At 43.7% G+C, this 26349-nt stretch overlaps 1 protein-coding gene across 2 annotated transcripts in view; it reads right to left on the bottom strand.

The window, feature by feature from the left end:
* The window catches only part of Cdk6 (cyclin-dependent kinase 6), a 190005-nt gene that overhangs the window by 49830 nt on the left and 113826 nt on the right, over nucleotides 1-26349 (bottom strand). For both annotated transcript variants that reach the window (XM_030254091.1, NM_009873.3), the window contains exon 5: nucleotides 7951-8060. In XM_030254091.1, coding sequence (XP_030109951.1) covers nucleotides 7951-8060 — 110 coding nt within the window. The remainder of the gene's footprint in view (nucleotides 1-7950; nucleotides 8061-26349) is intronic.

Genomic DNA, 26349 nt, shown 5'->3' with positions numbered 1-26349 from the left:
AGGGACTTTGCAGTGGGTATGTCTGGCTTTAGAGCCTCTTCTGGTCACAGATGAGATAGGCTGCGGTGTTCTCTATACGACTCAACCTCTGCGGGCCTCAGTTTTGTACCTGGAAAGCCTAGGTGGCAAAAAAAATCTAGCTGGATCGCACCTATCATTTTTATCACTGGAAAGGACCAAGAGATGAGCCAGTAATAAAGTAGTGGTGGCCACAAAGAGTAGGAGAAAGCCAGGGTGGGGGTGGGTTGGGGGTGGGGATTAGAAAGTTGAAGAGAGAGCATTTGTAGGATGGAGAGAGAATGAGCAGATGGTTCACCGCTCAATCAGGAGAGCATCACAGACAGAGTGTGAAGAGCACAGCTCTAGAGATTTGCCCTGACAGGAGGGAACGGAGAGAAGGAAGAGAGAAACAGGATTTCTGCACTGAAAGGAGGAGCCCACTGGATGGCTTCACCCATCAACAAATCGGAGGTAAGGCAGAATGCAGGACTGGGAGTGTGGCGATCAACTGTGTCCAAAGGGCTACAAGTCTCAAGTGAAGGGAATCCTAGCCCGGGACTGAGTCTGCCAAGGGCTGGGACTGGAGGAGAATGGGCAGGCCTATGAAGAGCCAGGCACAGGCACTGAGCAAGCACATGTGCAGTTCTCAACATGTCGATCAAGACCCTCTGACAAACCTTTATCTCCAAAAAATATTGACATTACAGTTCATAACAGTAGCAAAACTACAGTCTCAAAGAAGCAAAAAAAGTAATTTTATGATTGGGGTGTGTGTGTCTGTGTGTGTGTGGGTGTGTGTGTGTGTGTGTGTGGGTGTGTGTATGTGTGTGTGTGTGTGTGTATGTGTGTGTATGTGTATGTGTGTGTGTGTGTGTGTGTGTGTATGTGTGTGTATGTGTATGTGTGTGTGTATGTGTGTGTGTGTGTATGTGTATGTCTGTGTGTGTGTGTATGTGTGTGTATGTGTATGTGTGTGTGTATGTGTGTGTGTGTGTGTGTGTGTATGTGTGTGTGTGTGTGTGTCTGTGTGGGTGTGTGTGTGTGTGTGTGTGTGTGTGTGTGTGTGTCTGTGTGTGTGTGTGTGTGTGTGTGTGTGTGTGTGTATGTCTGTGTGTGTGTGTGTGTATGTGTGTGTATGTGTATGTGTGTGTGTATGTGTGTGTGTGTGTGTGTGTGTGTATGTGTGTGTGTGTGTGTGTGTGTGTGTGTGTGTCTGTGTGTGTGTGTGTGTGTGTGTGGGTGTGGGTGTGTGTGTCTGTGTGTGTGTGTGTGTGTGTGTGTCTGTGTGTGTGTGTGTGTGTGTGTGTGTGGGTGTGTGTGTGTGTGTCTGTGTGTGTGTGTGTGTGTGTGTGTGTGTGTCTTTGGAAGGTTGAGAACCACTGATTTAGATGATGCTACTTCAGGGGTATTTTTCTGAGAAATGAGTGTAAAACTGGAATTCTTGTCAAGAGTCATGGAATCCTTACAGCTAGCTGGTGGGGCCAGGAAATGTATAAACTGAGTGATTCTGGGTTGAGTCAACTGGGACCTTTACATTGTTCTATCTCCCACTTTGTGGAACCACCACCACCACCACCACAGGCGACATCCCTTCTTACCCTGGTGTGTGGCTCTAGGCCAAATTTCTCTAGTTGATGCAATTCAGAACCTGGGATTGTTTAAAAGAAGGCACAGAGAGACCAGCAAAATCACTCCCTGCAGTGGCAGATGGGTAACAATGCCACAATTTCTTTCTCAGAGAGGGCAGTATAGACATATGCACACATACACAGGAAAACCTGGTGTGATGAGGATCACTATGAAAATGAGCCCAGGAGAGAGGGTGATCTGTTGCAGAAATAGAGTTCCCATACTTGGGGTTTTGTAGAAAGAGCCAGAATGGAGCCGTTGGCTGCTGAGAACAGAGAACAGAGATGGAAACACAGGAAGAAAGGAAAAGCACCGAGCTCACAGGACAGGCAGAGCCAGTGCACCAGGCTGGAGAGCCTTAGGAGCCTGCAGAGTGGCAAAGCCGTCTGAAAGTCCACACCCAACGGCTTCTCAGGACAAGCATGTTTTTCAAATTCATGTAAAGCTACGCAGTAAGAGTTGCCCAGATATAGCTGTCTCTTGTGAGACTATGCCGGGACCTAGCAAACACAGAAGTGGATGCTCACAGTCAGCTATTGGATGGGTCACAGGGCCCCCAATGGAGGAGCTAGAGAAAGTACCCAAGGAGCTATAGGGAACTGCAACCCTATAGGTGGAACAACAATATGAACTAACCAGTACCCCGGAGCTCTTGTCTCTAGCTGCATATGTATCAAAAGATGGTCTCGTTGGCCATCAGTGGAAAGAGAGGCCCATTGGACTTGCAAACTTTATATGCCCCAGTACAGGGGAATGCCAGGGCCAAAAAGGGGGAGTGGGTGGGTAGGGGATTGGGGGGGTGGGTATGGGGGACTTTTGGGATAGCATTGGAAATGTAAACGAGGAAAATACCTAATTAAAAAAAAAAGAGTTGAAAACTCAACACTGATTAGAGTGTGAAAGTATCTGCTTGTTCTCAGACTGAGCTATCCTGGATCTGTCTATCGCTCTATCAAGACTGGTCCCCTTTACCTGGGTTCCGTATCTAATAGGATGCTCCTTTAAAGTTCTTTAAATAAAGACCAAGAAGACAGGAGGCAGAAAGCCTAGCTGCGTAAGAGCCTGAAGCTCTGCACGCAAGTTCTGACCGAGCCGGAGGTGGCAGGTTTTCTCACCTCCTGGTGCCTGGGCATCTGTGACAGCCAGTCAAGCCCTTCGTTTCCTTGAGGTCACTAGGAGAGTACAATATGGATGCCCACCAACACAGCAAGGGAGGGGAAAATTGGCAAGGCGCTCAGTAACATTTTAGACATTTGCTCACTGGCCTTCAAGCCACAAAGGACAGTTATAAACTGTTAGCTTCTGCTAGTGGGTATTTAATTCATAGAAATCAATGACGACAAGTCTAGAGAAGCCACCAGACAACGAGTAATATTATCATGAAGTTTGTTTCCTGCGAACAGTGACAGTATTTGTTATATTTTTCTTGGTGGCATTTGGCACTTTGTAGCTAAGGACCAGCAGGGCTGGCAACCCAGAATTTCTAAGAATTCCTATCTGCTCACCACAATCTCCATATTCAAAGAATTTGTAGCATATTCTATTCTGTTTCAATGTACACTCTCTTTTATACCTTTGCTTTAACCTGGAAAACCCCATAACTTTCAAACGAGAAACTAACAGTTCTGGCCAGGACCACAAAGCAACTACTAGGTACCCAGAGAGTGGAGATGAGTAGTTGATCTTGCCGCAGAGTTAAATACCACTCTATTCCTGTCCCCACATCTCCCCCTAGCCCTCCCATCACTTTAACTACATGGCTACTGACCAGATCTCTGACTGTTTTAGCACAATACACATCTCAACGTGACATCAAGATGGTTTACTTACAAAGGAGAGAGAAGGGAGATTAAAAAGAATATAGCTCTAATCCGTGTTATCCACTCTGTAGAATGCTTCTGTGGGTCAGTGCAGGCAATTATTAAACTCAGATAATACTGACAGATGGTATTTAACTTTCTGGCTATTTGGCAACCATCTGCCCTAAGACTCTCTTTATTGAGTTTGTATTTCCTAGGCATCAGTTTTAGAATAGAAAGCATGTAACTCTTGATAATGTGACAGAGAATCAATCAGCCTTTCGAACGCTGGGGAAAGTGGAAATCGAGGGCATTGACTATGTGATCTGCTCTTTCGCCTCTAAAATGTCATTGTTGTTCTCTTGTAGCAATACATAAAATACTATAGAAAAAAAAGCTCTTGTATGTTTGGTGTTGTCAAGAGCAAAAACCTAACAGAGTAGAGCAATTGGCAGCTATAGTATCAGGACGACTTGGATTCAAACCTGGCTCTGCTGTGTAATAGTTGGTGTTCCCGAACAAGTTATTTGCCCTACTTGTGGAAGATTCCATGTCTCTACCCTCTGAATATGGCATGGTGAGGTAACTCCTGAAGGAGACAGCCCCGGGCTTGGAAGACCAGAAGTGTTTCACTCACCTGCCTTCTTTGCTTCTGGGAAGGATGCCAAATATTGCTCATACAAAAATGATTATTCCTCAAAGATTTTATACAAACAAGTAGGATGCGACCTCTGGGCTTTCACTGAGAATTCTTTGAAATTCTTCTTCTTCTCCTTCTTCTTTTTAAAAGATTTATTTATTTTATGTATATGAGTACACTGTAGCTGTCTTCAGACACATCAGAAGAGGCATCGGATCCCATTACAGATGTTTGTGAGCCACCATGTGGTTGCTGGGAATTGAACTCAGGACCTCTGGAAGAGCAGTCAGTGCTCTTAACCGCTGAGCCATCTCTTCAGCCCCCCGTACAGTTTTTATACCAACCCACAGCACCCATCCCTCACCAGCCAGTTCTGCTTAACGAACTCATCACACACTCAATGAGTTTCTTTTTTACTAGGATTTATATGGTCATGTCTCGGGAGTGACCCTCTCATATAGCAACCATTCTACAGGGAGTTGTATTTTAGGGTTTAGTTGTATTTTAGATACACTCAGCTGGTGATGTATGAGGCCATTTTGGTGGATGGTCATGGGCAGCTTTCTTCCTTCCTTCCTTCCTTCCTTCCTTCCTTCCTTCCTTCCTTCCTTCCTTCCTTTCTTTCTTTCTTCCTTTCTTTCTTTCTTTTTCCGAGATAAGGTTTCTCTGTGTAGCCCTGGCTGTCCTGGAACTCACTCTGTAGGCCAGGCTGGCCTCGAACTCAGAAATCCACCTGCCTCTGCCTCCCGAGTGCTGGGATTAAAGGCATGTACCACCACGCCTGGCCATGGGGAGCTTTCTAATAATCTTGATATTTATATAGATTCTAATGTCTATCAGCTAAATAAATTACTGGTTTACCAAGGCTGTGGTTTTATGTATTCTTGTGTAGGGTGAGGTTAAATTATAAAGTAAGCTGATTTAGGGTAGTGAAAAAAATCAGTCAGTAACCAATATAAAGCTGCTGTAAGAGCAAAAACAATGGCAGCAATACAGACAGTATGACACAGAAATCACTGCCTCTGCAGCAAGTAGGAATGAAAAATAGACAGGTGTCAAATATTCCCGGAATTATAATTAGCCTTTAGTAATGAAAGAACATGCTTTCGGGGTCCTGGGCCTTTCAGTTCTCAACAGGCTCTCCATGGAATCAGGAGTCCAGCTAGATCCTGGAAATGCCAGAATACTGGGACACTTTTGCTTCAATTAAGAACCATGCTATGTCCAGATATCTGGGTAGTATCACAGGAATATCAATGTGAACTGAGTAGAAACAATCAAAGACTGTATGCACGAGGGACTAGGAAGGGATAGGATATCCTGGAAGGATATGTACTTGGCAGAGACTTAGTCTGCTTTAGCTTTAGGATCCAGTTTCTGATATTGCTTTGTCCTTCATTCACTCAGACCTTGATCTACTCCTTTATGCAGTGCCTTCAGGAGGAAAGGCTTCTATGTTCCCACTCTCCCAGCAGGCAAACCAACAGACCATACTATCGCCACCAAAGTCTTTCCTTGAGCCTCCTCTCTCAGTCATAAGAATACAGAATGGAATTCTCCCATTGGAAAATGGGCTTGATGGACTGGTATATCATACGTTCCCCACATGATCTGAGAACCCTCAAGCTAGGCTGAGAACCTAATTATCAATCAGTTGATCAACTAGGTGGAAAGGAGTTTAAGGCTTGAAAATAAAACTTGGGGTTGAGCTGTTCCATAGATGGGTACCACTTAGACTTAAAAATACTGCCAATATCTAACTAGAGGATGCTCAATTCTAATGTCTCAAGTTTTATCTTTCTTTTAGCATTTTTCAAAACTAGTTTTTAAAAATCAATCATAGCTAATCTAATTTGTACTGTAGAAAAATAACTGACCTCCCTACCCCCAAAATACAGACTCCATTTTTACACAGAGGAAAACTCAAAACACAGACACATAAATATAATCTGAATGAGCAGTTTTCTAATCAACTCTTAGTATTATAGGCGCTATTCCGAATAGCCTGGAACAACTACCCCAACTCTCACCTTGCTCTTCATGTGGGTCTTAATCTCATCTCTGATCGTAAGACTTCAACCTAATGTCTTCCACTCTTGTTAGATGAAAGAATTACCTAAGGCACTTTTAAAAAACAAAATTCCTGGCTCGACTCAACAATGAATCTGAACCTCAAGGGAGTGCCTGAAATGTGCACCATTAAGGACTGCCCACTTCTGCCAACACCATCATCCAATCCAGTAGTTCTTACCATATTAGGATCAAGTGGAGGCCTTGCCAAAACACAGGGAGACAGACCTAGCTCAGGAACTACCTCCGATCTAGGATGGGTCCTAAGAATTCACATTTCTAAGAAGGCCCCAAGTAAGGCTGAAGCCGCAGCACAGGGACCACACTTTCAAATATAGGCACTGGAGATCCATCCCTAGCACTGACATACAAAGCTGGGCATGGTCGCATTCCTGTGTCCCAGGGCTGGGAAGATACAAACAAGTGGCATCCCTGGGGCAGGCCGAGCTTAAACAGCCAGCCCCAGGTTCCAGTGAGAAACCCTGTGTCAAAGACTGTGGAGGACACTGAGGCTGACTTCTGGGCGTCACATGCACACATCCACACAAGTCCCCTCCACTCCCTCAACTGTTCCAGGTCCTACTGATTTAGCCTGGTTCGTTGTCTCTGATGTTCAGTTGATGGCTAATTTTTATTCCCCCCTTTTCAAACAGTACTACATTAGAAGTTACGAGGCTTCCTTTCAGGTCAGATTCCTGCTAGTTCTTGGGGACCATTCAACCACAGTACCCTCCTACTTCAAGGAATAGAGAAGCAAACACGATGCAGAAGCTCTGGCAATATACACCACACACAGTAGGGCAGCACAAAAGAGTCTTTGTACTCTCGTGTCTCTGCCACAGTCCTATGATCCTGTGAGCTACAGTTTTGCTGAGTCGTAGACGCAGTTCACAAAATTCACGGAATGAACTTCCTCTGGTTAGAACAACCAGCAAGCCAGAATGGCTGACCACTTCTTTCCTCAGAAAAAAAGCTATGCGGAGCTAGACTCCGAACATGCTCAATAGGGATACACTTGGCTTCTCACTCACCTCTTCTGAGGGAAACAAAAATAAGGGAAAGGAAACCAAACTTGATTAATGCTGTTTGCCTGTTTTTGTCCCCTAAAAATCAGGTGAACTACCACTTTGACAAGCAGGATGGCCTGATCACCGCCCCATGAAAACTGCAGAAACATGTTTGATGTGTGAGACGCGTGGACACTAAGGGAGACTGCAGGCAGCCTCATCCGATCATTTTATTCCCCCTTCTAAGCAAATCTGCTTTTCAAGGACATAGTTTATTTTACCTTGTGTGCACGCCACACGACCTGCAGCCCAGATGTGCTGGCTCCCTCCCCGTACGGTGGGGCTATGCCAGTACTCTAAGGCACCACTCAGGTCCCCCTGGCCTGCTCCTTTTTAACCTGATACCCTGCACCAACTGTTTCCACCGTCAGAATTTCTGTTAAAAACTCCATAGCCCACCGCGGGTTGGGGAGTGCTGTGACCAGGATTTACAATGCACAAGTAAAGAAATTAATAGAGGAAAAAGTAAAACCCAAAACGACAACAACAAAACTCTCCATAGTCCTGATCCTCCTGGGGATAAAGTCCACCCCGAGGGTCTTCCTTCACTAAAGAGGTGCTTCATGTTTACCAGTTAGGACAGTGGGGGAATCACTCGCCAAACGAAGTTACCACAAATCAGAAGCTGTAAGGACCAGGAACACAGATGTAGGACAGGTGGGTCTGACCAAGCCCTCAATCAAGATAGAAATGGCAGGCGGGCACGTAAAAGACCAACGATTCCGTGAGAAAATGGAGTTCTTACTTTCTGCGAAACATTTCTGCAAAGATGCAACCGACACTCCAGAGGTCCACAGGGGTGGCATAGCTGGACTGGAGCAGGACTTCTGGGGCTCGGTACCACAGCGTGACGACCTGCAACAGCAAAGGGACCTAGTCATTACTGAGGCAGCCAGCTGTTGAATTACACACCCATCTCGAGTGGCCCGAGGACAAGATCTAGTTCATACAGAACTCCTATACCTCGTGGTAACAACATGACAGAGGCAAGAAGCACACAGGACTCCACAGGCCAGGAAATTGCATCATCCCACACCCTGGGCTCCCATTTCAGACTGTCCCAGTGGGACCAGGATGGCACATAACACATAACACAGGCTTCAGAGAGCAAAGAAAAAAAAAAAAAAAAACCAAAGACAAAACTCTTATCAGAAAACTGCCCTCCCCTACTTATGAGACTTCAAGACAACACACAGGAAACAATGCTGGCTCAACTCCCAGGTCACTGTTGGAAAGGGGGGGATTCCAGTGGCTGCTGGAGGATGACCCTGAAGTGTACAGAGCATCCCAAGACAAGTCAAAACTGCTCTTATTACAAAACTATGGGGAATCAAAATAAACTCCCCTCCCCTGGTGCTCCCAGCCAACGAAAGTGAGAAAAAGCAAGACAGGATGCCTAACGCAAGTATCTGCACTGTGTCTAAGGACGTCATCCCACGGAGGAGCACCGCAGTGACGAGAACCCATTCGACACAGAGCAGACGGTCGAAGCACAACTCTGATGACTTCTTCCAGGTTGAGGAAAAGACCAGGCCAAGGCTTCAGACTCATGTGAGGGTCGGGAAGTGAACGCCTCCCTGTTCTAGAGAGGAAAGGCAGAAGTTCTACGGACACTCGAAGTAAGGGCGGCCTCTTTGTCGTCCGATACTCAGTCAATACCTTTCACATATTTTACACGCACATTTTGCATCTTCCAGATATCTTTATCCTCATTGTTTTGTCTGTGTTACTATCTAGAGCTCCTTCAATTTGGTGTCATGTACTTCAATCCTGTGTTGGTTGGTACACTGACAGTTGGGGTAGCAGGTCTCTGAAAATGTCTTCCATCGATGTCCTTCTCTCCATGTACATCCCTCCTGTCCTCATCACAGGACGGAGTTTACTCAGCTTTCGCTGATCAGGAGTTGCCTGACCTGAAGAACGTAGCAGTGACGTCTGAGGTTATCAAGGCTAGCTCATAAGACGTCTTGTGACCTGGGCCCTTTAGAATGCTTGCTCTTGAGATGCTTCCTCTGGGGACCCAGGAGTGACGCTGTGAGGTGTTCATGAAGACACTCTGACAGCCCCTGCTAAATTCTCAGCTGAAAGCTATGCAAGCCACCAGTATGGGACAATGAAGGCTACCTTGTTCCCAGGCGTCTAAAGACAAATGAGATGGAGTCCAGTCAATGTACAAGAGTATGAGAAAGAATAAAACAGTGGGTGTTTTAACTTTTGGGGACGAGTATACAGCAACCCTGACAGTTCTCGTCTCTTCATCTCATATAATCCGTTTTGCTTCAACTCACCCTGGGGTCAGTTTTCGTTAAGAGACACGTGACTGACAGCTAATGGAGGAGAGTGTATCAGGTGTGCAGGCACATATCCAATCTTAGCACTTAGGAGGCTGAGGCAGGAGGATCATCAGTTTTAAAACCAGCCTAGACTGTATACTTGAGACCTTGTTTTAAAGGTACCTCACTAAATCAGGGGGTCCTGGACTGTCTGTTTTCCCCTTCCTTAACTTCCTTATTTTAATGTTCTCGAGGGAATGTCCCGCGGGGTCTGAGCACTACTGTACCTAGCACAGCTTCAGCTCCTACCACCACAATTTGTTCAATCTGTTCTCTTAGCTTGGGAAGCCTTTTCTTCCTCTATGTAAGGAAATTCTATTTATCCCACAAGACCCAGTTTCATGGTACCAGCATCCTGGACTCACTGCTCCCTAAGAGGTCCTACGATTCCTTCCTGAGGGCCTGGACAAGGCTTTTTCCACTGCATGTCTGTACATGCTTATTATCTATTATCGTGCTAACAACTAGGCCTTAATAGCAGAGTAGGCATTTTAAGGCAATTGGTCCTAAGAAGATAACTAGGCAAGACTTACTTCAGCTCTACCAGCGTCCATAGCAGGGACATTGCTTTATCTCTGACACACTGTAAACACAAGTCAGGTGCAAACTGTCTACCACGTTCCACTTGAGTGATGCGCAGGCGCACATTCATTAACCTCTGTTCATAATAAAGCCTAGCATTCGACCAGACGAAACTTCAGACTGATCGCCTCGTTATTTTAAGATGTTCCTAGGAAGCTGATTTCTGATGTCTCACCCTAATAAACTTCTCATTACTATCTTCATGTTCATTACTTTAGCTGCACAGTATCTATTAATAAAATTAAAAATGTCTCAACATTAAAAATACGAACATACTGACTGACAGATTTAGGAATTTCCTTTCTACTCATTTTAAAATTTATTTAACACTCAAATGTACACATAGATTTTTATCTGATGCTTTTAAAATGTCTATTAACAGTGACTGCATGATTGTTCTTTGTTTTCTAACGATGGACATGACGTTAGATTTCCTAACCCTGCACCAATCCAGCTTCCTTGGGGTATACCATTACTAATCATTACATACATTACATACACTTATCACCTGTTTGCAAACATTTACTCAGGATATTAATATTTTTATAAATAAGAGTAGCCTATAGGATTTTCTGTGTGTTATTTCCCGTTTTGACATTAGGAATAAGCAAAGCATTCAGCCCACTTTCTTCATTTTTGAAGCATTAATGACAAGAATAAGTAATCCTTTGACAGCTCTAAAATTCTCTGACCCACATCTTTGTCAGCTGGGCATGTTTTTTTTTTTTTGTTTGTTTCTGTTTGTTTGTTTTTTTTTCGGGACAGGGTTTCTCTGTATAGCCCTGGTTGTCCTGGAACTCTATAGACCAGGCTGGCCTCGAACTCAGAAATCTGCCTACCTCTGCCTCCTGAGTGCTGGGATTAAAGGCGTGTGCCACCACGCCCGGCTCAGCTGGGCGTGTTTATAACTGTTTGAATATCTTCTTGGTAATTGGTTCATTAAATCCTTGAACCTCTTGACGAGTCAGTTTTGATTATGACCAAGGATTTCTCTATTGACTCTTAAATTTCAATTTTAAACCACACTGGTCTGAAGCAGCTCCCAGAATGTCTATTACTTTGGTTCTAGCGGCTTGCTCGGTTGTTTCAGCATCTTGCTCGGTTGTTTCAGTGGCCGGCTCTGTTGTATTGACTGTTTCTTTCCAGGTGTCCTTTAGTTTTTCTCTCTCCACATCTATCAGGCACTTAGTCATATTATTTATTTTAAACACTCACGTGGAGTTTTATTTCCATCTTGGAAATGTTATTCTTTTCTTGGATAATCTAGCGATTTCCCGTTTTTATTCTACACAGTTTCCTTCATCATCTTTTGTTTTCCCTTGTACTTTTCTTAGTTGAAAAACTTCAGATTCCATTAATAGAATAATTATTTACATGTGAATTTTCATCAATTTTGTTCAACCCCAGATAATACATAGTTGACGTTTTTCCTTTAGTCAAAGAGCACAGGGCTCAGAGGAGTAAATAATCTAGAAAAGTGTACCAACATTTCCCTAAGACCAAACTACTTACTTTTTTTTCTCACTCCTGGGGATTGAACACAGAGCCCTGTACACATGAACAGGAGTTCTTCCACTGTGTTACATCCCAGATCACAGCTCTCCTCCAACTGCTGTGTGTGTGTGTGTGTGTGTGTGTCTCCCTCCCTTCCTCCCTCTCTCTCCACCTCAGTGTAACCTGTCCTACTTGGTGGGCTTTGTTCTTGCTCGGTATTGACAGCTCCCATTTGCTGTTGTTGTTCTACAGTGTGTGGAAGTACATTCTCCATTTTGTACAGTCTGCATTAGAAGGTTGTGTGTCCTGTAAGGCCTTGTATTTTGCTGTACTTGGTCAATTCTGAGTCCATCGCTCCCTCCAGTCCCTCCCCCTAGAATTTCTCAAGGTTCATGTCTTTTGGCACATAGTATTTATGAAAATACAATATTAGTAAGATAACAAGAACTTAGATGGTACACACAGACATGCCCCAGTTAATTCCACAGTAAAATGCAAAGAGTACATTCACTCAAATCAGGAATTAAAAATGTAAAATCTGCACAAGAAAATGGTAATACTACTGCTGAAGCACATAAAAGAAAGCCTACACAAATGGCATGACAATGGTGTGAAAAGGCTGTATTATAAAGGTAACATCGGGATAGAGAGGTGGCTCAGCGGTTAAGAGCACTGACTGCTCTTCCAGAGGTCCTGAGTTCAATTCCCAGCAACCACATGGTGGCTCACAACCAACTGTAACAGGATCTGATGCTCTCTTCTGGTGTGTCTGAAAACAGCAACACTGTACTCACATAAAATAAATAAATCTTTAGAAAAAATAAAGGTAATAGCAAGACAAAAATTAAAAATATCCAATGATTTGGGAGAGAAAAAAAACCTCTCAACACAGAGAAATAAACCTGAATGTGACAGAGACTAAAAACACCAGAGCGAGATTGAGGTATTTAGTATCTGATCTACTTTCAGGTGGGTCAATTAGGATTTAACATCAGACTGATTAAAGACCTCATATGAATCAGTAAGAAAATAATATAACTGAAAAAAATGGGCAACACCTATGAAAAACCAGAGAAGAAAGGGATGCCATTCTTTGTAATGGAACTGTGCAGGAAGGGGCTGAGTTGAAATTAGCACAATGACTTGCCTCTGTTATGTAAAATTGCTTTAAACTGCAAATTGGCACAACTCTTTTAGAGATAATAAGACAGCATTTATAAAACAGTACACGTTCCTGATCCAGCAGTCTCCTCAGAAATAGTTATGCTACTAAACAAATAGTTATTCCTAAGGATGTTTATGCCACAGTAGTGACTAATAGGGGGACATTATTTATCTTGCAAACAAGAATGGGACTTCTCATCTTGAACATCCTGTTCACACAGAAAAGACGTCCATGAAATAGTACGGAATGAATAATCAACTCTGAACTCTGTTGCAGTATGTTCTGATTTTTGTTAAAAAAAGTTATGCGTGGTTTGAACATCATGGCCATGGTGTGCCTGGGAAAGTGTCTGTAGGGACACAGACATGAAGCTTGCAATGGGTGTCCCTCTCAAAGCCTGGAGACACAGGGTGGTAAGTGCCAGCCAGCTGCTGCCAGCGAGCTGAGAACTGGGAAGTCCAGATGGTTGGGTAGCCTGGCCCAAAGCATGAGGCTTAGCAGGGCTGAGATCTGTACTCTCCTGAAAATCCCACAGGGCCAAGCACCCACAAAGCAACAGGTAAAGGCGGACTGAAGTCATGCCACTAGTGGACATGATTTTTAATGTATTTTGAACTATCTTGAGGTCTTTTTAGGTGAGTCAGCAAGTTGTAGAAATTCAACTGCCATTTGGTTTCAACTTACTTCTTTGAACAATGGCTTGAGAGAAAGGTTGCTTGTTGTTGCTTTCCAGCTGGGTCATGACAGCGCTCTCTGTGCGGTATACCACCTATTACGGATGTCCACTGCAGGGATGTTAAGAGCTTACAATCTGGTTAAGAGCTTACAATATCACGTGTCTGTCTCTGTGAAGGACCTGCTTGGTCTCCATACAAGTCATTGCTAAGCAAAATGAAGAGGAATTAGACTATGTTCATACTCTCCTCGAACTAACAACATTTCTGTAAAGACACCTTGATTTTGGTGAAATTCCTATGAAAAAGAAATTGAGATGTTAAGATTACCTTTCTACAGGAGTGAAATAATTAATAAAAACGTACAAGATGGGAGAAAAAAAACCAATTACATTTCTGTTGAATTCTCAAGTAGAATAATCCCAAGAGTTCCCAGGGCCTACATTAGGTAATAATCTCTTATTTCAGATATAGATTAGTGCTTTCTAAAAAAGTCATCCTCTGGGTTATGTATTATTATTGAATATATATTGAAAAGCATTTCTAGCATTTGTGTCTTATGACTATCCTATTGTCTAATCCAGAGTCCTTCAATTCTCTTAAGTTTCTATAGTTTTAAAACCTGAAACTCTGCAGGATTTGCAACATTTTGTTACAATCAAATCTCGTTTTAAGTGCTTGAGAACAAAGTATAACATTTTTTTTTTTTCTGGCAACAAAATATAAGTTTGTTTTCCTTCGAAATTATACTTCTGTGGAAATTTCTGATGGAAAACTGTTCAATGCACAACCAGTTTAAGCGTGTGCAAAGCAGAATGTTATTAATTACTAATATGAAAGTCTTCTAAAGTCTCAATCTGCAAACACTGTTAGGGGAAGCACCGAGCGCAATGTGTAAGAACCAGGGCTGAAGAATCTGTGACAAAGGTTGCTACCAATGGTAACAATACAGTTGTCTAGTAAGCAAAGATAACAATAGGAACTATGGACAGAGTCTGGCTAGAGCCAGCTGGAATCAAAGCAAATACCGTATTTGTTACAATCATTACATGTATTAACAGCCTCTAGAGGTGCTGGACCGATCTGGCAACAGGAGGGGGGAGGCCAAGGAGGGGGCAGTTCAAGGATGTTTACAGAAGTCAATGTATCTGTTTAAAGGGCTTTGATCTCCAGTTACATTTTTTTTTAACCAGTTCAATACCACTAGAAGATAAAATCCAGCCAAGGCCAGTGCTGACTCAAAATCCACCAGAGTCAACTGTTCCCACTTAATGTTCTACTTAGGCTTCTTGTATTTCTGAGCACTTTCACCTGGATCGCATCAACACTGCCACTGCCAGTGGCTTCACACTAGTTGGCTACAGATGTTTGAAAGGCCCTGGTGAATGTCAGGCTGGGGGAATCTCCCTTTTGTCCAGATGATCTCTGCCTTGGAGGCAGCCCTATCAGTCTGCCATGTGCCTCCAGGTCCTTACTGAGTTTGGCCACAAGTCTTGGCAGGAGTTGAGAGAGAGGGAGAACAGAGATCAGGCCCTCAACTCCAAGTTGTCTCACAGTGCCAAAGTCTACCTCAGATAGCATGATCATTCCATTTACATACCCTCCCCGTGTCTGTTCCTTTAGAGTCCGGGATTGGTAACAGTCTGACTGGCTCAAGACTCAAGCCCTGCACCTCTGTCAATCCTGCTTCAGTAAACAGATCTATCTGGAAATGGCTCATTGACCTTGTCTTCATGTTTCTGTCAGGACCCCAAGTATACATTAGTATACGAAGCACTGTGGATAGAATTCCTCCCCCTCCTCTAGTCTGTTCATAGAGGGCGTTTGGACAGGGTGATCTGTGAGGTGCTCCATTAATATTCTGAGAGACTCAACAGCCAGACAAGAGTAATTAAGACCAAACAAACCCTACGCTTCCCTTGCTTGTCCTTCACTTTGATTATCCGGACTCTATTTCTGGGCCCAGTTTAACATGCCTTAGCCCTGAACATAGACAGTACGTTAGGAGGAACATGGACATCATCTTTGACAGACAACAGAATCTTCCCAAACTCTGTTTATATGCTTTCTGCCAACATAGAAATCTCCTGATATGCATGTTTTCCTACAGAAAGCTGGTATGGCTTATGAAATGAAAATCAAAACTAGGGATAATTCTATTGTTTTTTTACAAAGGGTCTAAAAAAACTCCAATTCTTTAACATACACATTCGAACTGTGCGTATTAGAAAGAATTGGAGTTTGGGTTCTTGCAGGCAGTCTTCTCATTATAATGCCACATGGAAACGATTAAAGCATTATATACTAGCAAAAAACCAAACCAAACCAAACCAAACCAAACCAAACCAAAACAACAACAAACCAATATTTTGGGACAAATACAAAAGGGCCACCTCACACTCATTCATTCCTTTGTAAGCAGAGTCTAGAGGAAGTGTTTTAACATGACAGGAGAGAGTCTCAGTGCTTGGAGCACTGAGTGCCCGGGGTCCTCTTCCATGCTTGGATCATGGTGGGAGCCCACGTGGCGGCTGTCATCGTCTTCTCATCTCTGTTCTGATATGTCCATTACCCCCTGACAGGGTGTTCTTCAGCCCCCACAGCTTCCTGGCTCCCATGGGTTCCACAGTTCCCATTAGATATGATTACTTCCCACCAAATGTCCTTTGCTTATGCGGGGCCCTCTTGACCTGAAACTGCAATTCTACGAGGGTCCCTCTGCCCTCTGGCCAAGCCCTGGTTTATTATTCATGTTTAGTATTGGTTGCCCAAAAATTGTTTCACTCCAGAATGCAAACCTTAGATCCAAGTGAGTTTCAGTGGAGTTCATCATGCGCTCGCTCTGTAAAAGGCTCCAAGTCAGCTGGACTTTGTGGCCACAAATTGGGAAAGCACACAGTCAAATGACTTGGCTGAAGGGCCCCTGGGGGCTGGAGGTGTTGCATGGTTTTAAGTGCAGAATGCCAGGTTCAGAGCTCCCTCTGCACTCTCTTCCTTAAGAGCCTGCTCTTCCAGACAGTCATTTCACTTGGATGATATATAAATCCTCCATCTCACATGGATAGCCTCAAACTCATACAGTACCCAGAACTCTGCAGAGGACCACATGCAGTGTTAGCTGTTTCCTGGACATCACCATGTAGTTCTTCCATAAAAAACTTCAAATTCAAGTTGCATGCACTGCCTTTCATCTGGCACTTGCTGCTCTTATATCCTTTGTCTTCACAACCAAACTTCTCCCTTACCCACGTGTGCTGGCTAGTTTTTGGTCAACATGTCATCTACTAGAGTTATGTGAAAGTCAAGAACCTTAATGGAGGAAATACCTCCATTAGACCAGGCTCTGGGCAAGCAGGTAGGGCATCTCTTAGTTGGTGATTGGGGGTAGCCGACCCACTGTGGGTGGTGCCGTCCCTGGGCAGGTGGTTTGGGAGTCTATAAAAAAGAAGACTGAGCAAGCTATGAGGAGCAAGCCAGTAAGCAACACCCCTTCATGGCTTCTGCGCCGTTCTTGTGTCCAGGTTCCTGCCCTCCTTGAATTCCTACCCTTACTGCTTTTGAAGATTAACTATCAAATGGAACTGTGAGTGAAATAAAACCTTTTCTCCCCAAGTTGCTTTTAGTCATGGTGTTTCATCAAAGCAACAGTAACCCTAACTAACTGGGTCCTCTGCTTAACTCCACAATCTGCTTACCCAGAAACTTTGAAGTTTTTCAAACATGCATGCTGTGTCATGTCTTGTGGCCTTTAGATAATGCTTAGACGTTTCTCTGGAGGCTCCATCTCACAACTGCACTCTTGATTCTTGTGAACCTCACCTTGCCTCATCCAATCCCGAACACAAACAATCCTGGCTCTTGTGATGTGATGTACACAGCAGGCATTAAATACATGCCTGTCCTAACAAATGTAACGGTAGGTAGCTGAGGGCAGAATGGAAGGTTCCAGGGTTAGGAAGGAGAAGCCAGGGTAGGAGATGGAGAATGGAGCAGGGTTGTGTCCCCAGACCCAGGTCATGCATTCTGATAGCCCACCAGCAGTATCTTTAATCATCAGACAACTTTAATGAAGTGGCCTCAGGGCACCTTTATCCTTGTAAATTAAGTCCTAAAATGACAGACAGGCGCATGGTTTCCCTCAAGCCGCACTGTTGAAATTTCATGCCGAACTTGTGAAACTTCAAACAGTCACAACTTGCAAAGTGTCTATTATGTTCCAGGCAATAGGTTTATCTCTCTTTGCAAAAATTTAGTAATAGTGTAGCTTTGGTTTTGACAATAAACAATCGCCACTAGATTGCTCTCTGCCTTCACCACAGAAACTAAACAAATATTGAACCTTCACAGAGAAGTGGAAATGAAAATCATCCTGAGTACAGGATGTGAGAGGTTGCGGGGCTCATCGTTTCCTATGAAATGGTGCTTTAACCTGCATGTGTTGGGAGGCCACACAATGACTCAGATTTCAAAGAAAACTTTAAAACAGGATTTGTTTGGGTTAGGGAGAAAAATGGTTCCGCAGCCTGTGCCTTCTTACTCCCTTGTCCGTGTGTCCATTTTTACACAAGGCTGCGTGCAGACCAGCCTGGTGATGTGGCCAGGGGCAAATGCAAGCATAGCTGTTAAACTAAGCGCCCCTCCCCCCACTCCTGAACAATGTTCAACTCCAGGGCCACTGCCTTCCTTAAATGGGAAAGGGCTGGAGATCCTTGACTAAAGGAGTCACCAAGGTGTAGCTCCTTGTATAGCACCGGCTTCCATATGGTCTCTCATCTACAATGTGCAACAGGTATATGGGGCAAAAGAAAGGCAGCCTTAAACATTCCAACCCGTCTGGGCTACCAGAAGCAAACCCAAGCACAGAGGACTCTGAGTGCTTTCTGACCAATGTCAAAGGAAAGAGATAAAGGAAAACATGCTTTAAGATTAGGGTGTCCCATGCTGCTCGTTTGGCAAGATTATAAAACTGCAGGCTGAGAAGGACTCAGATTACAGCACTAGGAATCTGAGACATGAACTATTTTCTGACAAGAACTGCTAAGTATCAGGATGGGCTTTTGTGGGATTTTAGACCTTCTATGAAGCTGCTTCTTCTTCTTCTTCTTCTTCTTCTTCTTCTTCTTCTTCTTCTTCTTCTTCTTCTTCTTCATCTTCTTCTTCCTCCCCTCTCCCTTCTCTCTTCTCCCTTCTCCTTCTTCTTGCCTTATCTCAGGGTACGGACAGGGGTAGGGAAAAGGGAAAGGAAATATCCGTGAAGCATGGCAGACATTAAAGTTCCATGTTGGGCTAACCAGCTCGTGCTGTATATAACCTCCAGTTTGATGTTTGATGAAGCACCATGGCCTGCTTCCAGCAACAGGGAAGGGCAGATGGACAGAGAGAGACATCTGAGAGCAAGGAGCTGGTGGCTGGCAGCGCCAGGAACAGAAGCAGGACTGGGACCTGTGACTCAGGTTCACTGTCACTATGCAAGTCACTGACTTCAGATCTTCCTTCCCTTTGGGGAAGGAGAAGGGTGCTGGGGACTAAACTCAGGCCTGCACACGTGCTAAGTTCTGTTATCAGACCTATTTTGATCCCCCCCCCTTTTGAGATAGAATCTTGGGTATGTAGCCCGGGCTAGCCTAGAACTTTCTATGTAGACCAGGCTGGACTAGAACTTGCAGCGATCCTTCTGCCCTGCCTCCAGAGTGCTGGGATTGCTGGCATGCACCATCACAGCTGGTTCAGTCGTTCCCTTTTAGGGTTTTTGTTTAATTATCACTTTTAAACAATGTGGTTTTTGTTTGTTCTGTTTTTGTTGTTACTGTTGTTGTTTTGTTTTTAAAGTCAATATTTCTAGAGCACTGTATGTTTATCAGAAAGCTGATGAGAACAAGGGATCTTCCTACGATACTTATATCCAAAAGGTTTTCACTAAAATGGTGTATGGATGAGCAAGGGTCCTGGAGAGAGGGGAAGGAAGAACTGCTTAGCCAAAATGCTCTGCACGGGGCTGGCAGCCTGCTACGCCAGGCGCGCTTCTCTTGGCCTTTTCTGTACCACTACCCTTCCACCCAACCTTGTTCTCCTTTTCCAGTCTTCTATCTCTGCAAATGAAATCACTAACCAGTTCCTCGAGTCAGGCTCTTCCTCAAACTCACCCCTCACCCAGTTACAGACTTGACAACACGGCAGCTCACAGAGGACTGGAGCTGGAGAAACAGGCGATGGAAGACACAGCTTGGAAGTCCAATTTGAAAGTTGCTTAAACAAGAAAAGGGCCTGATGTGTTATCTGTATATCCTTAGACTTTCAGGAAATACAGAAAGGAAAATTAAACAAACACGATCCTACACTTAACATTAACATATTTTTAGAATTTAAAATTATTCTCAGGTATCTTTTGTAAGCAGAGAGGAAGGAAGGACCACTGTAAAGGAATCCCTTAATAGATGACTGCAGAGTACGAGTTCTCTTACTGCTCAGGGGCTGCAACCCTTCTCTTGAAACCGTCTCGGTTTCTAGGAAGAACCACACGAATACCAAGGACTTTACAAAGCGTTTCTAAGTACATCCGCTATCAGGAGAGAGACCTGTGTGACAATAAAAGGCAGCAGAAGGTTTCTCACCTAGGCCGGGGCTAGCTGCAGCGTGCTTGGGGGCACTGTGGTTGCTGCATGCAAACACTGCTGGAAAGAAGAAGTACCAGCCCAAGGCCATGCTAAGCTCGGCTTTGACCTCAGAGCTAATTCAAAGGAAAGGCCTTTCCATTTACAAACATTTCAGAGAATACTGCTGCTTTCTAGAAATGTGTGGCAGGTAGTTTCCTTATCCTTAAGGCTGATGGGTGGAGACAGGATTACAGTGGTACCCAAGGAAACATGAAGACTGCAGAGAGCATTGTTTATCATCCAGGAGATGAAAAGGTCCCTTTAGTGATCACTGCAGATACTTAATATAGAGATGACCCTCATATGTGGCCAAAGTACAAGTAGGGCCTAGTGATAACCTCTCTGAAAGTCTTGTGGAACATTCTGAAACAACTAACAGTCCACTGCTCTGTATTCCCACACTATACCTCCCTCAGTTCTTGCTCTGATACCTGGTGTGACCACAAGAATCTACTTCTACCTCTGTGTTACTCCCACTGCGCCTAATTCTATAATGACACTGCTTACTTTCAGATCCCCAATCTTGCTGTGCGGCTGATTATCTGTTACTACAACACAGTAACCAAAATAATTGGGTTATAAGAGAAAAAGGTTTATTTGTGCCGCACAGCATTGAGGGATCTAGTCCATGATAGGTTGGCCCTTCTCGTCTGGGCTGGTGGTGAGGCGGTGTCATGGCAGGAACATGTGAAGCTGAAAGCTGCTCACAATGAGAACGGAGGAGCAAAAGGAACCTGAAGGTGGAAGGTGTCCTACCATCACTCTCAAGGGCATGCCCCAATAGACACCCCCTCCCCGCGACCTTCTAAAGGTCCCATAGCTTCCCACCTTGGGAGCCAGTCTTTAACACTCTACCTCTAGGGGTCTCTGAGGTTGCTACTATATTTAGCATATAGCAGTCACTAAAAAGCTGTCAGATATGTGATCAAGAAAAACATTTCTCCGAAAATGCTCCCCAACCCCAACAAATTCAAAATCAGACAAACAAAACCAAACAACAGCAGCCCTAGCAGCAGCAACAGCAAAAACAACAACAAAACCCGAAAAAGATCGGCAACACACCAAACCAGAGAGTGAAGAATAGTCTGTCTTGAGGTATTTATGAAGGTATAGAAAATGTTCTAGAGTCACAAATATGGCCCCCTAAATCAATTTTATTATCTCATCTTAAAAGAAAATCTCTTGTAGATAGGCTGTTAGAAGCAGCCTGTAGTCTCTGCTCTCAGGAGGCAGAGGCAGGAGGATTGCTAGAAGTCTGAACCTGGTCTGGTCTACACAGCCAGGTTTTGAGACCCTACCTCAGAAAACTAAACCAAATCAACCAAACAAAAGCCTCGTGTAAAGAAAAGAATTACATTTTATCCACTACTAGCATCAGTTCATGTATATATCTGTATGTATATCCACCTAAGATCTTAATCTCTTGAGTTATTTTTAGGCATACACAACTCTTCACATGGACAAGATATTTACATGTAATTCTAACCTATGAAACCAAGTCTTAGAACAAGGTGTCTGGAATTTACATCACCACAGAACTACTCAAGGTACCCTTGTCCTCTTGGAATACGTTTTGCTTGGCTGTCATCTAAAGGATCATGCAATGCACCAACACTATGTAGTTCTGCTTGCTCAGCATGAAATGCAAAACCTGCCCGTGTTATGCATATCAGTAGTATTGTTCCACTGTGTCACTATGAACATGAATATCCTTTGAGTCTTTTTATGTGTGTCCCCTGCTGGACATGAGCCCTTGTTTTATGTAAGTACACATAAAAAGTAGACAAATGCTTAGTAAACATTACCAATTTTGCTAGTATTCAGACCTTCGTAAACCCCCTTCCTCCAGTAATGTGTGACTTTCATTTTACTCCACCCAACCATTTCCACCCTTCATGTTAGTGTGGACTGCAACTGCCTGTATTTATTAACAATCTGTTAAATTAATTTTAGTATTAACAATCTGTTAAGAATATAAAGCTCTAAAAATGAGACTATAATTTCAATTTAAGTTCTCTCTCTCTCTTTTCCCACTTCCCTTCTCCTGCCTCGCTCTTTTTGTGAGTCTCGTCATACTGTGGCAGCTAATCTCCAAATGGTAGGCTGCTCAAGCTTCTCTCCTCATGCCCAGCCTCCCGATTCTCGGGGACCTAAGACAGCACACCCACCCCACAATCTGGCTCCTGTTTCCTAAGAGTTTAGCCACTGCCAGCCTAGAGAGTCTATGAAAAAAGTCCTAATTTGACAAATCTGGATACTGAATCTCTCTTCTCCACACCTACACTTCACACTGACAACTGAAGGCATAGGACCAGACATTTGCCAAACTAAATGGTGTTTCTCTCTCACATAGCATTCATTTCCACTGTGCAGAGCTAATCGTTCCTGGGAAAATGCCTAAGGAATCCCTGCTCCAGGACCATGTGCAGGGCTGGGCTTGTGAGAATGTTCCTACTCATACAATTCGACAGTCAAACTAATGTAGTCCAGGCAAATAAGACCAAATACACTTTTCCTTAAAAAAAATTAAGGCATGTCTCTGTGTGTGTGTGTGAGAGAGAGAAAGAGAGAGAGACAGAGAGAGAGAGAGAGAGAGAGAGAGAGAGAGAGAGATGGCAACCACACATCGCTCGATATTAACTACTATTTCTGTTCTTACAGAGACACTCATTTTTAGGTAAGTGTTATTCAAGTCTTCATGATAAAGGTAGGCTGGAGAAAACTGTAATGACTGAAGCTTTCTGCCCCTTGTACATCTGGAAGATACCTGTAATGTTGAAGATCAACGACATTCTTCTCTGAGTAACCAACCTGTCACAACAGGGACTGAGACTGTAAAGACAAATCCTAGACCAGGCTTGTCTAGGAAGACTTCATAGCCCAGAGGATAATGCGAATGGAGTGAGGCTGGAGTTGTAAGCAGGCACCCAGGAAGTACAGTGGAAACACAAAGGACTGGCTGAGCTAAAGCTCCTACAACCAGGTACCTATAATCTATGCATAACAAAGTAGGATTGCAACTGAGAACCTCGAATTTACTGAGCACCTACTATGCATACTCTAAATCTACATGCCAGACTCTCTTAATTAGCAACTCATCACTAGTGTGAGAATGATATTATTGTTTTCAAAGAATTTTAGAGCCTCTCTTGATTCCTTGGGCTTGGAGTTTAACTTTATATCTTGGAGAAACCCTAACACAAAGGACATAAGCAAGCAGTCCCCAGTATTCCTCATCAGAGCTCCAGTTTGATATGCTCTCATTGTAAAGTTAGAGCCAGCAGAGGGAGTAAACTGCTTCGAAGACAAGCCTCAGGTAGATACAGAGGAAAGCAGGGTTTCCTATGTGGAGGAAGGAGAACATGTGTGTGTACAGACACATACTTCAAATATGACCGTGCGGTTCATGCTAAAAAGATTCATTACATAGATGCAGGACGGTAAGGTGTGATCACCAATCAGACTAAGGGATGCTTCAGTAACTTCTGTCCTGGGAGGAACTTCAGTAGTGCTAATTAGCCAGAGCTACCACCAAGAGCCTATTTCTTGTCAAAGATAAGCCCATACATTCCAATCATAGTATATTTCTAAGATGGTGAGTGGATGCCACAACCTTGGAATTCCAAATCTTATGACTGGTCCAAAATACCACCACCACCACCACCACCACCACCACCACCACCACCACCACTACCACCACCACCACCTCCAACATCACCACCACCACCACCACCACCACCACCACCACCACCACCACAACAAATCACTTTCAAATAGAGCTTTGTGATTTCCCTCACGAGAGAAAAGCCTCACGAGAGAAAAGTATTTTGATCTGGGAGGTTAGTAATATGTTGTCACCACTGGTCTTTACTGTACACAGATGCAGGTGCTGTGGAGGCTGGAGGTGATCCAGGTGCCCTGGAGCTGGAGCAGCTATGAGCCACCTGATGTGGATGGCAGTCCTCTTAAAGAGTACTGCGTTCAGATCTGCTGAGCTACCTTGCCAACCCTTTGACTGGACTTGTGCCCTTCTCAGCTGGCCTTCTCCTCTTCTTCCTCCTCCTCCTCTTCCTCTTCTCTTTCTTCCTTCTCCTCCTTTTTTATTTTTGCCACATTTGATTCACCTACCAAGCCATTAACCAATCAGGCGCAGTGCATGTCTCCTCAAACACACTCCAGCACTTAGTTCTCAAACCTAGGACAAAGCTTGTGAGGCAACAGTGACTTAAAGTGAATTGAAAATTATAAATAAATATTTATTTCGTATAGTTCCAAGCTATCTTCTGTCTTTATCGGGAATATTTTCCCTGGTCTTTTGTTTACAAGTGAAACTACAACATATATAAAGCAGACACATTTATTTATTTACTTGTTTGTTTGTTTATTTGTTTGTTTGTTTTCCCACTTAGTGGAAACAAGGGTGGAGGGAGGCTGAGTCTAGGGGTAGTGTAGCTAGAACTTCTTCCTACCCTGCCTGAGTCTGTCTCATTAGCCCTAGGTTGTTCTAAAAGCTCTCCAACCTAACAGTGAAGTGCTTTGATGTGCCCCCAGACTCTGCTTTTCTCTGGTCAGTTTTGCCAAAGGATTCTTTTAGTTAGTCTTTGTGAGGGAACATGTCTCAGGCCTATTTTCTTGTTTGATAAATGTTTAAAACTTTTCATGTCTAATAGTTTATGAAAGTATTTTAAATTGAACTTAACATACTTTTCAATAATATAATTTAAATATAAGGGCTTTTATGTTTATACTCAGTCTCTGTCATTTGGTCATAGAGGCAGTTAGTGCTATGAATTAGCCTCTGGGAGGAGCTTTGGTCATACTGTTACAGCTCTGAGTAGACTTCACTAATGCAATACAAAGTGACATGTTAAGTGGGCATGAGAGGAGAAGTTGCAAGATGCAGTGACTCTGAAGTGACAGCTTGCAATGCTGGTCACCACAGCCTGAGGAGTAGGCCTCTGTTCACACTCATTGTATGATGCCTACCTGCTGAGGTATGATCACCAGCCATTTAGTAACCTTACCTTTGGGCACTAGGGAACACCATGCCAAGTGAGGGGACAGCAATAGCTCACCAAGGGAGGAAGTTCTAGGCTGAGAACAGGATTTCCCTTCTGTTTAAATCATTATTGTGTGTTGTGTGTGAGTGTGTATGTGTGTGTGTATGTATGTGTATGTACACAAAGAGGCCCTCTTTCAGGGAACTAGACCAGGTTACCAGGCTGTGTAGCAACACTGACACCTGCTGAGGCACCTTTCTGGCCAGAGAACTGTTTGTTTGTTTTCCCTAGATACACCAGTGTCTGTGTTATCAACAACTACTTTCATGCCACTGGGCCACTGTTTTCTAAACTACACAATCATGAAACCACAAACCTTTATTTCTATAGAGCTTTCAAAGAACAGAATCCTATAGTTAAGAAGAACATTACAAGTGGAGGGAGGGGGATGGTAAACACCTTCTATCCCAGCACCTGGGAGTCTGAGGCAGGGCAATCTCTATGAGTCTGAGGCCTGATTGCTCTACAGACAAGTTCCAGGACAGCCAGAACTACATAGAAAGACTCTGTCTCTAATTTTTTTTTTTTTACATGCTCACTGGCACCACCTGGACACTGTAGTATGCACCAATACATGACCCTAGCAATGTTCTCAGGAAACTGACATTGAAACAAAAGAACCAACAGGACATTAGTTAACTACCCAAGAAAATCTGTGATTCCATAAAACAAAACAAAACTGTAATCCCAGAAACGGCTGTGAAAGACCTTTGAGTGTGATGTAGACTGAGGGGAAAGGCAAACTCACACATTGCACCAATTGCAGCTATAGAGCCGAGAGCAGCCATAGCTGTACAACTGTGCCATACAGTTAGGAGTGGTGGCTTATGCTGCTATTGTCACAACTGATAGAAACATTGTTCACTCAGGAATGTACGTGGAGTGACAGAGTTCTTATAGATCAACATCCAAATTTATTATAAAACATGCTCACAGGTCATTTCATAAAGATAAGACCTATATTTGCCCCTAAAATATAGACAGACAGACAGACAGACAGACACACACACACACACACACACACAAAAGACAGTATCAAAATGAGATTACATAAGGGATAATATCTCTACTTGCTATGATATGTGGTTCTATCAAAGTGATCATGTGTTCCTGCCTTCAGAATTCATGTAAGGGAGAAACATCAAGTGAAATAACTGTAATTCCATAAAATCTTCAGGGAGAT

Source organism: Mus musculus, chromosome 5 (genome assembly GCF_000001635.26).
Source record: "Mus musculus strain C57BL/6J chromosome 5, GRCm38.p6 C57BL/6J".
In the NCBI taxonomy this organism is placed as follows: Eukaryota; Metazoa; Chordata; class Mammalia; order Rodentia; family Muridae; genus Mus; species Mus musculus.
This window is presented reverse-complemented; position numbering and strand designations above follow the sequence as displayed.